At 46.3% G+C, this 18,696-nt stretch overlaps 1 protein-coding gene across 3 annotated transcripts in view; it reads right to left on the bottom strand.

Moving 5' to 3' along the window:
* ADGRD1 (adhesion G protein-coupled receptor D1) overlaps positions 1-18,696 on the bottom strand; it is a 428,743-nt gene that overhangs the window by 134,236 nt on the left and 275,811 nt on the right. For all 3 annotated transcript variants that reach the window (XM_030219508.1, XM_030219506.1, XM_030219507.1), the window contains one exon: positions 1,469-1,572. In XM_030219508.1, the coding sequence (XP_030075368.1) occupies positions 1,469-1,572 (104 nt within the window). The remainder of the gene's footprint in view (positions 1-1,468; positions 1,573-18,696) is intronic.

Below are 18,696 nucleotides of genomic sequence, written 5' to 3'. Positions count from 1 at the left end.
GAACATGCCTTGGAGCTGCTGGACCCGCTCTGGACCCGCTCATGGGCGTAGTTTGGGGAGGTGAAGGGGGACAGTGTCCCCCCCCCAAACAAGCTGCCACCCCATCCTCCAATCCCTGAGCCGCCGGCAGCCTCTGCAAGAAAGCAGCAAGCACGCTGCTTTAGACCTGCCCCCGGAAGCCTTTCTTACTCCTTCAACTTCCTGTTCCAGTGCAGGCGGGAAGCTGTAGGAGAGAGAAGGACCTCTGGGGCAGGTCTAAAGCAGCGACCGTGCTTCTTTCGCTGAGGCTGCCGGTGGCTTGGAGATTGGAAGACGGGGGAGGGTGATACCGGGCGCCACTGGAAGACTACGGGAAGGGGCGACAGAGGGGGGGGAGTGGCGGAGGGAGAGAGACACGCCCCACCATTTGCCCCCCCCCCAATGAAATTGTCAAACTACACCCATGGACCCGCTCCATGGCATGTGCCTCCACCACTTATATGTGAACTGCACTGCTACAGTCAGGTATAAGGAGTTGTGGTATGACCCCTGAGGAAAGCACAGCTGAAACATGGCCAAGTTGGGTCCTTTTCCAATGAAGTCATTTTGGTGAACTCTCTGCTGTTGGCTTGCTTGTGTGATTTTGTAGAGGTTTGTCTCCTGCTTCTTCTGTCAACAGCATGTGTAAATTCTTACGCAGTGCATGCTATGCTTATATAAGACACAGTCCCCCTATTCTCTAAACATGCATGCACAATTTTATGCTTAAAGTACAATTTTCTACATGCAAGTTCATTTATGCAAGCAACTTAATTGCATAATTAGCTGCTAATTGGTATTAGTAAACAATTACTGACTATAATTGGTGTTACCTGATGCCAATTGGCACTAAATAGCAGCAGGGCCACAGAGCAGGTGGAGGGGGAGGGGGCAAAATTCCCTGGGCCTGGACTCCAAGGGGAGCCTGGCACCAGGGTCTGTCTCTCTCCTGCTCCAGTCGGGACCCAGGTGATTGCGTTAACGTGATAACACAGTCCCAGCACACAGGAGCAGGAAAGAGACAGACCCTGGAGCCGGGCTCCCTTTGGAGGCCAGAGAGGAGAAGACACACTGACACAGGATGGCAGAGATGGGAGGTTTTACCTTCTGCAGTAAAAGGGGCCTGGCGCTCAGCAAACGTGGCCGCCATCACTAGCGCAGGGCCCTTTTTACTGCAGATTAGTAAAAGGGCCCCCTAATGAGTCAGGCCCTTTATAGTTTTATGATTCTGGAGATAAGAGTAGTTATTGGCAGATCAGAACCCCTTGAACCATCTAGCCAGCATGGCTGCCTCAGTTCATTGTGTCATCACAGTCCCTACCAGTCTTCCCTCTCCTTCATCCCTTCCCACCTGATTTTGTGTCCTATTAACAATTACTTGTTTCTGGAAAACTTCAGAATAACATTTGCCCAGCAGGTAAAAAACCCCAAAAAATGTTAAATTACTCACGACAATATAGCAAACGTGACCAGAGTAATGGTTAAACAGAAGATGGACACGGAGCAGCCTATGTAACTGATGGAGGACAGCGCCACCTGGTGGGCCTGGCTGAGCTGTGCATGAAAAGAAAAGAAAATCTGGTTATTTGATGGTAATGGGGATTTATCAATCAGATATAGCCAAAGGTTAATGTGAATCTCTTAGTGTTGGTTCCCATTTATTCTTTTCTACCATCATGGTAGATTTGAAGTCAATCACCAAAACAGTAATACTTCACTGTAAACACTGTGTTCTGTCTTACATACTCCAAAAAGTTCCATATGTTTATATATGAAAAATAGGAAGGAAAAGCCTCAGACTTCTAACGGTTGCCTTTATACTTCTTTACCCATTCTCGTATCCATCAAAGGCATTAAAACCTTCCAATTTCCCTACTTTCATTCAAACTTTATTTTTAATTAACAAATTCAAAAACACTTTCATTTAATTTGTACTTAGCTTCTCCGCTTAGTTTAATGGTATCCCCCATACATAACTTTTTGGAGTATGTAAGACTAAGCACAGTGTTTATAGTGAAGTATTACTATTTTGGTGATTGGTTTGCACTTCACTTCCCTTTTGTAGGAGATCTCAAGACATTCATAAGTACGTAAATATTGCCATACTGGGACATATCAAAGATCCATCAAGCCTAGTATCCTGTTTCCAACAGTGGCCAATCCAGGTCACAAGTACCTGGCAAGATCCCAAAACAGTACAATACATTTTATGCTGCCTATCCTAGAAATAAGCAGTGGATTTTCCCCAAATCCATTTTAATAATGGCTTATGGACTTTTCTTTTAGGAAGCTATCCAAACCTTTTTAAAACCCCATTAAGCTAACCGCTTTTACTACATTCTCTGGCAATGAATTCCAGAGTTTAATTACATGTTGAGTGAAGAAATATTTTCTCTGATTCGTTTTAAATGTACCACTTTGTAGCTTCATTGCGTGTCCCCTAGTCCTAGTATTTTTGGAAAGAATAAACAAGCAATTCACGTCTACCCATTCCATTCCAATCAGTATTTTATAGACCTCTATAATAACTCCCCTCAGCTGTCTTTTCTCCAAGCTGAAGAGCCCTAGTCGCTTTAGCCTTTCCTCATAGGGAAGTCAACCCATCCCCCTTCTCATTTCCGGCGCCCTTCTCTGTACCTTTTCTAATTCCACTATATCATTTTTGAGATGCAGTGACCAGAATTGAATATAATATTAGAGGTGCGGTAGCACCATGGACCGATACAAAGGCATTATAACGTCCTCACTTTTGTTTTCCATTCCTTTCCTAATAATACCTAACATTCTATTTGCTTTCTTAGCCGCCGCCGCCGCCACACACTGAACAGAGGGTTTCAACACATCATCAGTGAAGACACCTAGATCCCTTTCCTGGTCAGTGACTCCTAACGTGGAACCTTGCATTACGTAGCTATAGTTCAGATTCCTGTTTCCCACAAGTATCACTTTACACTTGCTTACATTAAATGTCATTTGCCATTTGGATGCCCAGTTTCCCAGTCTCGTAAGGTCCACTTGTAATTTTTCACAATCCTCTTGCAATTTAACGACTTTGAATAACTTTGTGTCATCAGCAAATTTAATTACCTCACAAGTTACTCCCATCTCTAGATCATTTATAAATATGTTTAAAAGCTGTGGTCCCAGCACACACCCCTGGGGAACCCCACTATCTACCCTTCTCCATTGAACTCTACTCTCTGTTTTCTATCTTTTAACCAGTTTTTAATCCACAATAGAACACTATTTCCTATCCCATGACTCTCCAATTTCCTCTGGACTCTTTCATGAGATACTTTGTCAAATGCTTTTGAAAATCCAGATACACAATATCGACCGGCTCACCTTTATCCACATGTTTGTTCACCCCTTCAAAGAAATTTAATAGATTGCTGAAGCAAGATTTCCCTTCACAAAATCAATGTTTTTTTCTTATTAATCCATGCTTTTGAATATGCTCTGTAATTTTGTTGTTTATAATAGTCTCTATCCTTTTGCCCCGCACCAACATCAAGCTCACCGGTCTATAATTTCCTGGATCACCTCTGGAATCTTTTTTAAAAATCAGCATTTATTTGTTGGAGTGGCCTAGTTGCTAGAGCGCCCTTGACATTCAGATTTGGATGGTTCAAATCCCACTGATACTCCTTGTGATCTTGGGCAAGTCACTTAACCCTCCATTGCCTCAGGTACAAACTGAGGGATCCTTTTACCAAACTGTGGGGAAAAAGGTCCTGCACTGGGGTGGGGGCCATTTTTCCTGTCCAGCAGGACTGTCTCTCTCCCCTGCCACCAGTTTAATGCAGTGGCGTTTCTAGGCTGGCTGACACCAGGGGCGGATCGCCGATGCACCCCCCCCAGGTGCAGTGCAGCCCCCCAGCGAAATTACACCCCCCCAGGTACAGCACGACCCCCCCGGGTGCATTTTTACCTGCTGGGGGGGTGCCGCTTGCCTGTTGGCTCCGAGTCCGCTCGTTCCTTGCTGCTCCCTCTGCCCCGGAACAGGAAGTAACCTGTTCCGCGCAGAGCGAGCAGCAGGGAGGGAATGAGCGGACTCAGAGTCAACAGGCATGCGGCACCCCCCCCCCCCCCCCAGCGGCGTACACCCAGGGCGGACCGCCGCCACCACCACTCCCCCTTGGTACGCCACTGGTTTAATGAAAGCTCCACTGTGATAGTAATGATATCTTGGCCCGCCACAAACAATTTTGGATCTTTGAGTTACAAAGAGTGACCCCATTGGGACTTAATGAATGCAGAGTGGAATTTGATTATCTGATTTTTACAAGAGCATTAGTTATCTATTTAACATTTTCTCAATTTATCTTTTCAATTTGCTTTACAAGTTGGTATTTAAGGGACATATTGTACACTAGTAAAAAAGCCCCATTTCTGATGCAAATGAAACGGGGGCTAGCAAGGTTTTCTTCTGTGTGCATGTGGGAGTGTGTGTGTCCCTGCCCTTTGCCCTCTCTCCCCTCCCCCCTCTGAGTCCTTCACTGTTACAGAGAGAGCGATTTGATTTCCTGCTTTGCTGTGTTTTCCTTCACTGTTTGTGTTACAGAGAGAGCGAGGGCGGGGCAGACACTCATGGGGAAACCGGATATCTCTGTCCCTGCCCTCTGCCCTCTCTCCCCTCCCCCCTCTGAGTCCTTCACTGTTACAGAGAGAGCGATTTGATTTTGTGCTTTGCTGTGTTTTCCTTCACTGTTTGTGTTATAGAGAGAGCGAGGGCGGGGCAGACACTCATGGGGAAACCGGATATCTCTCCCCCTTCACACTTCCGGCTGGAGGCTTCATTTAGAACGTTGGTGGTGCCTTTTATATAGAGAGATCATTATTATTTTTCCAGTAGTTATTTAAGAGTATTGTTGTTTTACATCATAACACATGTTAACATTGCTAGTTGTTTTAGTGAACTTTAGAACATGTACTTTAATTACGGCTCTCGCACCTTTGTTGTGCAAGGTGTTTTAATAAAGTTCTTCTTGTAGTGACGTCACATGAGTATCATCACCTGAAGGGCTTCCGACCCCATTGGAGCCTTTATCAGTATTATCGCAGTGGAGCTTTCATTAAGCTGGCGGCAAATTCAGGGGAGAGAGACAGCCTTAACCCAAGTCCCTGAAGAGAGCTGGTCTGAAATTCACGGCGTCAGTAGAATCTTAATACCCAGGGGAGAGCAGTCTTTCAGCAAGAGCATGAAGGTAAAGCAACTATCTTCACGGAGCCCTTAGCGTTTGGTGATGCCGGGCTCACAAGATAAGTGCAAAGTTTCTTTAATTCTTTTCTAATATTAATCTGGTTTGTTATTGAAGCTGGTTTATGTGACTAATTGCAGTGCATTTGGATGGAGATAGATTACGGGCACAAATGCACAAGCAGTAAGCACTAATAGCACTTTGGTATATACAAAATCACAAAGAGAGTGAGCTACCCAATGAATGAAGTGCTATGTTTCACCCGATAGTGGTCTAGTAAGACTATCACGTGGGTCAGTGGCGTTCCTAGGCTGGCTGACACCCGGGGCAGATCGCTGATGCGCCCCCCCCCCCCCCGTGCAGCGTGGCCCCCCCCCCCCCCGACAAAATTACACCCCCCCCCCGGGTGCAGCGCAACCCCCCCCCCCCAGGGGCATTTTTACCTGCTGGGTGGGTGCCGCACGCCTGTCGGCTCCAAGTCCGCTCGTTCCCTGTTGCTCCCTCTGCCCCAGAACAGGAAGTAACCTGTTCTGCACAGAGGGAGCAGCAGGGAGGGAACGAGTGGACTCGGCCAACAGGCGTGCGGCACCCCCCCAGCGGCGTGCACCCAGGGCGGACCGCCCCCACCACCCCCCTTGGTACGCCACTGACGTGGGTGTTTATTTTTCTGAGGCAGCTCCTCTTACCTTATTGATAGTGATTTTTGTATACTACATTTTCCTGGTTCTTTGTTTACTCCAGTCATAGTTTAGACACTTCAGTTTGTAAAATGGATGTTCACGATGTAGCCAGTACTTGGACATTTGTTTCTCATGTAATTTAGAATAGGCTGTGTGCTGGCAGATCCTGTTCTAAACTACATGAGAAATGGTCCTCCATATTCTGACTCTGACATCCTTTCTAAAATCTGCCTCATTATGAGTAGTTTAAATCGACTGTTGAACATTAGCCATAACTACTTTTAAGTTTTCTCATGTAGCTTTTGTTAAATGAAGCTGACAGAGTAGAATGAATAATTTTAGATCCAGCTTCTCCTTGGATACATATGTAATGATAATTACTGTGTTTAAATGCCTGTATCTGGTCAATTTCCAAAACGTTTACCTGGCTAACTTCTGAAGTTAGCCGAGTAAACCTCTGATTCTGAAATTTTCTTTCCTACTGACCCCCAGCTAAAGTTGTCCACTCAAATTCAAAGGTCACCCAAATGTAGCTGCTCAGAGACGAGGTGACTCCAGAACTGTTGTCTCTAAGCTGAGCAGGAGCCCTCCACCTACAGTCCTGCCAGTTGGGGGTGCTGTTTCTCTATCACAGTTTCAAAAGTGAGGGAGAGGCAAGCTCTGTAGGACTCCAGGGAACTTGCCTGTCTCTAGTGACTGAAAACACAATTTTGAAGCACCGTTCCCCACTGGCTGCAATGCAGTTGAAGAACTTCTGCTTAGCTTAGAGGGAACAGTGGGCTCCAGAGGTAGTCAGGTATATTGTCAAATTGGATCTCTCAGCATGAAGTTTTAGCACAAACCAGCTAAATTTAGCTGGAAAACTCTGATTGAACACTGAGGTGTCCTAAAAGCAGCGGCGTAGCTACATGGGGACATGGGGGCCTGGGCCCCCCAAATTTCCTCTGGGCCCCTAGTTTCGCTGGCGGGAGTCCCCAACCCCCGCCAGCTGAAGCTACTACTACTACTACTTAGCATTTCTATAGCGCTTTAAACATGCCTTGCCAAGCGCCAGTCTCCGGCGCCACCGCGTTCCCTGCCCTGCTCTCTCTTCCCCCTCACGTCCAGCACGCTCCTTTTAGTGAAATTGAGCATGTTCAGTTTCACTTAAAGGAGCGTGCAGGACGTGAGGAGGAAGAAAGAGCAGGGCAGGCAACACGGCGGCGCCGGAGACCGGCGCTGGACAAGGCTTCAGCTAGTGGGGGTTGGGGACCCCTGCCAGCCAAGGTACTTTGCTGCAGCAATGGGTGGGGAGTGGCGAGGTGGCGGGGGGGGGGGGCGAGGCAGCAAGGGGGGGCGAGGCGGCAGGGGGGTGGCAGACTAAAATTTGCCCCCCCACCTTGGGCTCTGGCCCCCTCCCACTGCGAGGTCTGTCTACGCCCCTGCCTAAAACTAACTGGACAATATTTTCAGCAGGAAACCTAGTCAAAGAAGTGCAGCTGGAAACTCAGCTCAAGAAAAATGAGTATGATTCCTCCAATAATTGGTTTCTAAGTAAACACACATAGACACAAGATTACAAGGTAAACTAATGCTAGAAATCTGTGTTCTATTGGCTTGTGGACACATTTAAGGCAATTAAAATGTTTGGGGGCTTTCCAGGCGTCCTTGGAAGGCACTCAAGGATTAGCTATCAAAAAAAGAACATGTTATAGTAATTGTGGTGAGGCTAAACACTAAAAACTAGGGGGTCAATTTTTAAGTGGTGCAGCCACCAGCCTAATTTAAACATTAGCTTTTAACTTAATCCATATATTCAGTGATATTATTCATATAGAGGTCCTTTTACTAAGTTGTGCTAAAAAATGGCCTGCGTTGCTGTAGCCATGTGTATTGGACGCGCGCAGGTCCGTTTTTCAGCGCACCTCAAAAAATGCCTTTTTTTTGGGGGGGGGGGGGGAGCGAAAATGGACATGTGGCATTTAAAATTTGCACTCTGGTGCACAAAAGCATCTACGGTGAAGCCCCTGCTTATATGGACACCCTAATTAACCTGCCGCCTAGGAACTCTCACAAATCAGCTCATTCGTACCTAAATCTCCATTACCCAGTTTTTTGTGGCCTCAAGTATAAGACCACCTATGCATCCTCCTTCTCCTATCTCAGCACTCAGTTGTGGAATGGGCTGCCTCAATTGGTCAAACTTACTCCTGAACTCCTGATCACCCGACCTTCAAGAAGTGCCTCAAGACCTTCCTTTTTGGTAGAGCATACGCTTCAAACCCGCCTGGCATCTCTTCCTTCTGAATTCCAACTGTCGTAGCGACATATTGTTCACCACTACTCTTTCCCCTTTTCCCTCCTACGACATTGATTGTTTGTTTGCTGAATTGTTGTAAGTTTTTATAGACTGTTGTACGCCACATTGAGCCTGCCCATGGGTGGGAATATTGTGGGATATAAATGCTACAAATAAATAAATAAATAAAAATTGGCACGCGTCCATTTTGGGCCAGAGACAATTACTGCCCGGTTTCCGCTGTGTTTATAGCGGACATGTGTAAAAATCAAAATTACCGCCCAGGCCAAGTGGTAGCCAGGCGGTAACTCTGAAATGACGTGCATTGGGCGCGCGTAGGTGCCTATGCAGCTTAGTAAAAGGGCCCCATAGGTAACAGTGTTGAAGATACGTAATGTTGAGACCCTACTGGTTACTATCCTTTTAGTTTAGGCCTGCTTTTTGGCAGGTCTAGATTACATGTATCACCTGTATCTGAATAATTTTTAGAGATTCCTCTCCCCCCCCCCCCCCAACCCACAATTATCAAATGCATGTAAATTTTTTAATTCTATGGAGAACCAGTTATGCGCCGCCAGGAAGCTCATAATTGATCTCAAATATCGGCCTGTAAGTCATCACTGTCAATCCATTGGGTTGCTGCAAACAATCCTTGACAACAAGCCAGTTCTCACTGACTAAGCTGGTTTTTTATTTCAGAAAATATAGCATAGACGGTAGACAGCACTGAATAGGTCTGAGCAAAATACCACTTTCCAAACCACAGCAATCTTCTGACATGGCTAGTTTCATTCCTTTAGTAATTTCCTCTCTCGTCTCATTTTGCTTCAGTCGCATGGCGCTATGACTCCCCAGGATAGGCCTGTCCCCTCAGACTGTACTTCCCTACTTCGAAATTGAAACAGCCATCAAGATAAGGTGACGTGATAAAGGAACCATTCTGGAGCTTGCATGAAGCCCAACATTTGTTTTCTGTCTAACGTTTCATCGCTACGTTACCAAAGCAGTACCTCACATTAGAAGAATTTACATCACGACGAAGGCCCTATTAATGATGCACATTAGCACAAACTGGCAGGTAGAACTAGTACTGGTCTGGAAAGCTTCTAAACCAGTTCTGTTTTCAGCTCCACTGGCAGCCTTGCCTTGTGTCTCCTCTGGCCAGTTTGGGCAAGTTCTGCTTGAACCGCCAGTGTCAGATTTCAAGTTAAGTTTCAAGTTCCGGCTTTATGTGATATACTGCCTATAAGTTAACCTCTTCATTAATCCTTGCAGTGAGACTGCCTTTCTACAGTCTTGTAAACTCTTCTGACTCCCCTCCTCACCTTATGTGTTCTTCCCTAGGTTAATTTAAATTATACTTTACTTCTCCTTTCGATCTTATTTAAATTTCCCAGGTAACCCTACTCACCTCTTGACTCCATCCTTCCACTTCAGCCCTAATAAGTGTGTAAACTGCTTAGATAAATCTTTTTTTATTTGAGGTATAGTAAATAAAAATGAAATGTGAACTATTCTAGGCGGTTTACAAAAGTAACATTGGTAATAACATTTTTAAAATTATAAAAGTAACTTAAAACCTATAAAATACTTTTAAGTGAGAATAAATTGCAATTAATGATAGGAAAGATGTACCAGAAAAAAAAAAGATGAAGAATAAAAAGATGCATAAATTAAAATTATTCTATTAAACAACTAAACATCACTGCTGCATGTCCCAGGGGCCCGGTCCCCTCACAGGTGCTCTCTCTGTTCATCAGTTGATAGTAATTATGTCTCAAAAGCTTGATCAAAAAAGAATATTTTTAGGCCCATCTTAAATTTCTGAAGAGAGGGTCCTACTCCAAAATGTAGGCAGAGATTGTTCCACAGGGTAGGAGCGACAACAATAAATATAGATTGACAGACAGGGCCAGATTCAATAAATGGCACCGAAAAGTAGGTAAGCAACCAAACAAAAGAGTGGCGAAGAGCTGCTAGAGATCCGTTTCGACTCTCTTGCGATTTGTATTGGCAGATTAGTATGTATGGTTTGGGGTTGTACATCTAGGGCCCCTTTTACTAAGCTGCGTTAGGGCTAAAGTGTGGATAGCACATGCCAAATCGACACTACTGCTGGGGTAGCGTGGGCATCTGGTGGTAATTTTGAAGTTGGCGCACACTGTTTACCATGGTAGAAAATTTTTTTCTATTTTCTACCGTAGGGGGCATTCCCAGCGGTAATCGGTAGCATGGCCACATTGGCGCACACTGCATGATTTCCACTAGGTCATTGAGGGGGGGGGGAGTCCTGTTACTAAGGTGCACTGAAAAATGGCTTGTGGTAGTGTAGGCATGGATTTTGGGCGTGTGCCGATCCATTTTTCAGCGCGCCTGTAAAAAAAAGGCCTTTTTGAAAACATTTTTGCCGAAAATGGACATGTGGCAAAATCAAAATTGCTGCTTGTTCATTTTGAGTCTGAGACCTTACCACCAGCCACTGGCCTAGTGGTAAAAACTCGCACATTAACTGGGCGGTAATGACCTACGCGTGTCAAACGCCACTTGATACGCGTGCGAAAATAAAAATTATTTTTTTGGACGCACGTATCAGATGTGAGCCAAAAATGAAAATACCGCAAGGGCCACACAGTAGCCAGGCGGTAACTCCATTCTGGTGCACGTAGACTCTTACACAGCTTAGTGAAAGGGCCCCTCGGTGGCGGTAAGGGCTCGGGCAGTAAATAGCCACGTGTTACTTTTAATTTTAGCACACGGCCATTTACTGCCCAAATAAGAAAAGCCTTTTTTTCCCATTCACGGTAAAAAATGGTCCAATGCATGCCAATTTCACACGTCCACACTACCGTAGGGGCCCTTAACCCTTTATCTCCACTGACCCCTTTGTTTGGAATTTGTCCTTTGCATTTTCAGACTCCTGATGCAGGCACCAGCTGAAACACAGCCCATGTCGAGTCATACAAAATTGCAATAAAGGACTGTTCAGCATCTTTCATTTGCTGTGTCGTCTTCTCCACTGTTTTGGTTTGCTTACTGAAAAGTAGGCACCAGGAAAAATTAGCCCTTGGTGCCAGTGGCGTAGCTAAGTGGGGCCTGGGGGGCCTGAGCCCCCGTAGATTTGCCCCTGGACCCCCCTGCCGTTGACCCACCCAACCCCCCTCCCGCCGCCAACCCGCCGTTGCCTGCCTTTGCTGGCGGGGGACCCCAACCCCCGCCAGCCAAGGTCCTCTTCGTCTCACAAAAGGCTTCCTTCTGTTTCTGATGTCCTGCATGTACAACATGTAGGACGTCAGACTCACAGAACAAAGCCTTGCAGATCAGAAGGAAGCTTTTTGCGAGACGACGAGGACCTCGGCTGGCAGGAGTTGGGGTCCCTCGCCAGCAAAGGTAGGCGACGGCAGGTTAGCAGTGGGAGGGGGGGTTGAGAGGTTCGGCAGCAGGGGGAACAAAGTCGGCAATGGTGGGGGGGAGGGTCGGCGGCGCCGGGGGGGGGGGCTAAAATATGCCCCCTCACCTCGGGCTCTGGACCCCCCTCTCGCCGAAGTCTGGCTATGCCCCTGCTTGGTACTATTCTGTAAAGGCTGCTCTGGGCTGAGTGCTCTTTATACAATACTGTTTAGTGCATATTCTGGCACCTAACTTTGGATGTAAGGACTTACACCAACTGAAACCTGGTGTAAATCCTGGCTCTAAGCCCCCAATTTCTATAACACTGTGTATAATTCTTTGGAATGTTCCTGATCTGCCCATGCTTCTCCGGTAGCCATACCACCTTTTGGGTTGGCAAAAGAGGATTTGGGTGCAGATCTTTACAGAATCGCACACAGCCAGATCCATATGCAAATTCAAATTAGAGCCATTCAGTCAATAATGGTTAACAGCAAATTATTGATTGTTAATGGCTCTTTAAGGGGCCCTTTTACTAAGCCGCGTAAGTATCTACTCATGCCCAACGTGTGCCAAAATGGAGTTATCCCCCGGCTACCGCGTGGCTCTTGTGGTAATTTCATTTTTGGCGCACAACTGACGTGCATCCAAAAAAGAATTTTTATTTTTGGACTCACGTACTGGACGCACGCCAAGTGGCATCTGACGCACGCAGGTCATTACTGCCCGGTTACCGCGTGAGACTTTACCGCTAGGTCAATGGCTGGCGGTAAAGTCTCAGACCCAAAATAGAAGCATGGCAATTTTCATTTGGCCGCACGTCCATTTTTGGCAAAAATGTTTAAAAGGCATTTTTTTACAGGTGCGCTGAAAAACGATTCTGCGCGTGCCCAAAACATGCGTCTACACTGCTGCAGGCCATTTTTCAGCGCACCATAGTAAAAGGGCCCCTAATTTATTTGCATGCAATAAAACACTTATATATTATATATTTTTGCTGCATTAGGTATCACTGACCAAGTCTTCTTAACCAGATTACATTTATTTAAGATTTAAGATTTTACTTGGACATGCAGATAAACAAGAACAGACTAATTTGTTCAGGGATGTTGAAAGATCAGAGCATTAATTGCAACATTAAACTCTCTTACTACAGTCGCTTGACCATTTCAAGTTTGTGCTTCAGCAACAGCTCATTAAAATTTCAACTACTAGTCACCAGTGTGCATGCTGATAAAATGCTGAGAGCAACACAAATTTCTTCAAAGTGCAAATTTCAAAGGGGCCCTTTTACCACGCTGTGTTAAAAAGGGCCTTGCGTGTTTTTGCCATACATCGATGCCCTTTTTACCGCAGAGGGTAAAAGACTGAAAAAAGAAATAGCCGTGCGGTAAGTTTGCACTTGCCACATGGCCATTTCAGGGGGGGGGGGGCATTTATTGCCACCCACTGAAGTGGTGGTAAGAACTCCAATGCTAATCCTGCGGTAAGCCCGTCGGTAAAAATACAGAAATAAATTTCCATAGCACCAGAATGAGTGTGTGCTGGGGGAGAAATTACTACCGGGCTGCTGTGGTAGCCCGGTGGTAGTCCAAATAGAAACAGGGGAAACCTCTACGTCAAAAAGACCAAACAGGACCAAGTAGAGGCTGATTCAAGGATGAGTCCACCACTGGAGATGTTTATGGAGAAACACTTTATTGATGCAACTGGAAAAGGACTCAACACGGTCCGTATTTTCGGCGTATAGCCTACCTCAGGGGTTATATGGATAGTTCATCCAAAAGAGCCTATATCACTTTTAAGCAAAGGTCAAACCGAATGTCTGTAGTACAGATGGGCTGGTCAAAAAACATAGGCGAATGAATCCCCACTGACAATGGCAAGCCTATTGCCCTGCGCCAACCCATTAGTAAAAGAGTCCCTAAGAGAATGTCCCATTCTGAAGGTCTTTTGAGCTATTCACACTAGTCTCTCTCTGCTGCCTATATTGAGAGGACAGCATGTCCACTGATCAACAATCCAGCAGGGCACTTTCATGTACCAGCGCTCAATCCCTCTCTGCATTGTTCAGCACGTACAATCTATGTCTTCCTCTCTTCAATAGTCCCTTTCCCTATGTGTCCTTCTGTCTGTCCTCCCCTTATCCTTATTGGTCCTGTCTGTCTGTCCTGATTTAGATTTTAAGCTCTTTTGAGCAGGGACTGTCTTTTTCTTCATGTTCAATTGTGAAGCGCTGCGTACGACTGGTAGCGCTATAGAAATGATTTATAGTAGTAGTAGTATGTTCACCCCATGGCCTGCGGTAGCTTTCTGCATTGGTCCCTGAGTCTGCTGAGAAGCTGTAGGTCTTTTGCTTAATGTGCTCCCTACTACTGTGATAGAAGCTCATTTTTAACACTTGAGAAATTTAATTGTTATACATATGAATATGCTAAAATTTAGATAGTATTTCAGCTTGCACATGAACATTATATCGACATGCAAACTCAACATTTTGCTATGTTGAGTGCACAGGCTCCTATAGGTATCTCTACACAGGCAGCAGTACAGTTTAATACCTGATACAGCTCTGCTAAGCTGTAAAAATTAAACCACAGTTTTTATCAAACTTATTTTAAACCTATTTGCATTAAAAAAAAAAAAACCTTCAGCAGGATCTATTTCACAGTTGCAAGGTACCGTTTAAAAGTTCAATTACCCACCTGTCTACCGCTGAGTGGATTTTCAGAGACTGGGTTAATGCCCTGGCAGCTGTCTAGCCTGGTCTAAAAATCACTAATGTAATTAGACTTTCTCATCATATTTGCAAAAATTAATATCCCTGTGGTATTAACCCAATGCAGCATTGCTGAGACAGAGAGAAAACTGTTGAAACTGTAAGCTGGATATGGAGAAAAGGCTGTGGAAGCCTAATGGAATTGCTGCCTATCCCCCCTTCAATCTGTCCAAAATTCCGCCGCACGTCTTATCTACCGCGTGAACCGATACTCTCATATCACCCCTCTCCTCAAGTCGCTTCACTGGCTCCCAATCCGCTACCGTATACAGTTCAAGCTTCTCCTATTGACCTTCAAGTGCACTCAATCTGCAGCCCCCCATTACCTCTCTACCCTCCTCTCCCCATATGTTCCCACCCGTAACCTCCGCTCTCAGGACAAATCACTCCTTTCTGTACCCTTCTCCACCACCGCTAACTCCAGACTCCGCCCCTTCTTCCTCGCATCACCTTATGCCTGGAACAGACTTCCTGAGCCCATACGCCATGCGCCCTCCCTGCCCATTTTCAAGTCCTTACTCAAGGCCCATCTCTTCTCCCTTGCTTTTGGTGCCTAACCACCTTCCCATTCCTGATACCTACACTGACTACATAGTTTTTACCTTTAGATTGTAAGCTCTCTTGAGCGGGGACTGTCCTTCCCCATGTTTAAACTTGTACAGCGCTGCGTAACCCTGGCAGCGCTATAGAAATGCTAAGTAGTAGTAGTAGTAGTAGAAAAGAAAAGGTAAGTTCGAGGAAGGGGGTTGGGGACGGAAGGGTGAGGGGTAATGCCGCCTCAGAAGAGTGCCACATGAGGCCCCCGCCTCAGTTGGCCCAATGGTAGGGCTGCCACTGATCTGGCCTATTTTTATGCAGGTCACCTTAGCCAGTTCAGTGCTGAATATCACACTTAACCAGCTATGTGTTAGCCGGCTCCAGAAACCCAGAAATTAAATGCCAGTGCCTGGATATGGCCCAGCACTGAAGCAGTCTGTGCTAATCGCCACTGGCTGAATATCGGGTCCATAGTGCACAACTGCAATGAGGTGTGGACATAGGGTTACCATATGTCTGGATTTACCCGGACATGTCCTCTTTTTGAGGACATGTCCGGGCAACCAGGTGGGTTTTCCCAGCCTGCCCGTTTGTCCAGAAATCCAGACAAACGGGCAGATTGCTAGCCTCCCCTCCCCTTAGTTACCACTGCCCTGGTGGTCTAGTGACCTCTTCCGCCTTCGGGGGAGGAAAGAGCCCCCTCTTTCCTTCCTGGAACGCTGCCCGGCATGCATCTTCCTGTTGGTGATCTCGGCACTGATTCAAAATGGCGGCCGAGAGTTGAAGTGACCTCACAAGACTTCAACTCTCGGCGGCCATTTTGAATCAGTGCTGCGATCACCATCAGGAAGGATGCATGCAGGGCAGCGCTCCGGGCAGGAAAGAGGGGACTCTTTCCTGCCCCGAAGAGGTCACTAGACCACCAGGGCAGTAGTAAGGTAAGGGGAGCGGGGTGACGGGGTGTGTGACAGGGGGGAGTGGAAATGTGACAGGGGGGCAGAGCGAGGGCATGAAAGGGGCGGGGTGGGTGTGAAATGGGACGGGGTGGGTGGGTGTGTGGTGGGGGCAGGGCATGTGTCCTCCTTTTGGGGGGACAAAATATGGTAACCCTATGTGGACATGGAAGGGGCATGAATGGATTAGGGGTGTGCCCAGCACTTCCACGCTAAGATTCTAGAATGCTGTCACTTATGCGCAAGTGCAACATTTAGTCATGGCCATTTACACCAAAATGGCTGCATCTAAATGCTGGCACATAAAATTTAGGGTGTCAGACTTGTGAGTTCTTGTACCAAGTAGAGCGCTGCTGAGCCCGGTACTCGGACCAGGTTCTGCTTGGCGGCCGGACAACCCCGGGTTTCACCTTAGCTCACTGCCAATCCCCAGAGGTTGAGCCACTAGGTGTGGGCGGCCTGCAGGGCTTACAAGACGGAGCAGGAAGTGGGGTGGTGAACGTGATGGCCAGACAGGCAGCAGGCAAGAGAGTGATCCAAGTACAGGCAAAGTCGATAGGCAGGCAGCAGGCAAGGGAGTAATCCAGGAACAGGCAATGTTAACAGGCAGGCAGCAGGCAAGGGAGTAATCCAGGAACAGGCAATGTTAAATGGCAGGCAGCAGGCAGGGGAGTAATCCAGGTATAGGCAATGTCAATAGGCAATTGCGTATGCCTTGTAGCGCTATAGAAATGCTAAATAGTAGTAGTAGTAGGCAAACAACAGGCAAGAGAGTAATCCAAGCACAGATAAAGTCAATAGGCAGGCAGCAGGTCAAGAGAGTAATCCAGGTACAGGAAAAGTCAGTAGGCAGGCAGCAAGCAAGCAAGAGAGTAATCCAGGTACAGGCAAAGTCAGTAGGCAGGCAGCAGGTCAAGAGAGTAATCCAGGTACAGGCAAAGTCAGTAGGCAGGCAGCAGGCAAGAGAGTAATCCAGGCACAGGCAAAGTCAGCAACGAGGGACAAAGTAGAGAAGAAGCACACTACTGAGCAAGTAACACCTACCAAAATAGAAGCCAAAGCATGGAGTCCAGGAAGAGCTTAGCTGATAAAGTGCTGGTGTCTGACATCAGCAGGGACCAGCAGGGAGAAGGAGCACAGCCATAGGACAAGAGCAGGGGAAGGAGGAACCGGAAGACCAATAGGAGAGAAGCAAAGGAAGCCAGGAAGAGAGAGAGAGCAGACACAGGTGGGTGGAAGCAAAGCAATCAAGCAGCCTGGAAGCCAGGCAGAGAGAGAGAGGGTAGACCCAGGTGCATGGAAGCAAAGCAATCAAGGAGCCAGCAGCCAGAGAAGAACTACACACACATGGCTCAGGGCTGTGCCAGTCAAGTGTGCGTGTCGACGGGACCCCGCGCAGCCTGAGGACGCCGCTTGCATTGAGGTAGGGGATATGACAAAGGGTCAAACAAAATGACCTTCGGCCCTGCCCCTGAGCTCTCTAGTTACTGATACTGTGTTGGGCCATATATCGGTAGGGCCATGGTCTTAGCGTCGCACCCCATTCCACTGCCTTTGTTAACTCCCTAAAGCCATTTTTTGTATAAGAATTCTTGGTACATAGAAGACAGTCATTTTTGTTGGATAGCGGGTTATGATAAACCCATTCTGATTGATTTAAGCAGTGTCCTTCAATCTCTCCTTAGGCACATATTTAATGGGAGCAGAAACACAGAAAATGACTTCAGGTAATGATTTAGGGATTTGGATTTAGCTTAGATGGTCTGTCCAGTCTGTTCATCCAAACCAACTACTAAGCTGTACAATTCTGTCCTGTCCATCAGAGACCTGTGCTTGTCCCTACTTTCATAAATTCAGATGCAGTCCTTGTCTCCACCACCTTCACTGCAAGGCCATTCCATGCATCCATTATGATTTCTATAAAGAAGTATTTCCTTAGATTACTCCTGAATCTATCCCCTTTCACCCTCATCCTATGACCCCTCATTCTAGGTGTTGTAGATTCTATAAGGAAAAATAAGGTAGGAAAGACATAGAGAATAGCACAGATTCTTATGATATGATTCCCACATCATTCCTATGAAGGTTTTAGCTATATCTGTGCCGTCTTTATCTCTCTTGGAGACATTCCCATGACGGAAGAATGGAAAGTCCAGATCTTCAACCCAAGTCGAAGGTGGTTAAGTTCATTGGGAAGATATAAAAATCGGTATATGTACTAGAAATACCTCTAACATACCTCTCATAATTACTGCCCAAATAATATATTTATGCATCTGGAAGAGTGAAGTATCACCTTTCTGTAGGCTTTGAAAAAAGACCAAGAAACTATCCAGGCAATACTCAATCAACGGCAATCATAGTTTTTTTTTTGTTTTGTTTTTGTTTTTTTAATGCTGGCTACCACAAGCTGAATTGTTGAATACTCAGTACTTGCCCTTTTCTAAGTACTGGCACAGAATATCCGGGTCTTTGGTGTCACCTGGAAGTTATCTGGGTACAGCCAATATTCAGTACCACACCCAGGCAACCGAGTAGAGTTAGGACAGCATTATCCCCTGGATTCTATATAGCAAGACCAAAATTGTACACACAAATCTGGTCGTATTCTGGATTTGTGCGCACAATTTAATGACCTAACAAGCCAATCAACACCGATAATTGCCACTTAACAAGCAGTTATTGATACTAATTGGCATTAATTAGAATTTATGCGTACAACTTCCTGGGAGTATTCTGTGAAATGGTACACATAAATTCTAACGTGGGCTGCCACAAAGGGGGTGTGACCAAGGGCATGGAATGGGTAGACCACGAGCATTCCAAAAATCTATGCACACGGTTATAGAATACACCTGCTGTG

This window comes from Microcaecilia unicolor, chromosome 11 (genome assembly GCF_901765095.1).
Source record: "Microcaecilia unicolor chromosome 11, aMicUni1.1, whole genome shotgun sequence".
Lineage (NCBI taxonomy): Eukaryota > Metazoa > Chordata > Amphibia > Gymnophiona > Siphonopidae > Microcaecilia > Microcaecilia unicolor.
This window is presented reverse-complemented; position numbering and strand designations above follow the sequence as displayed.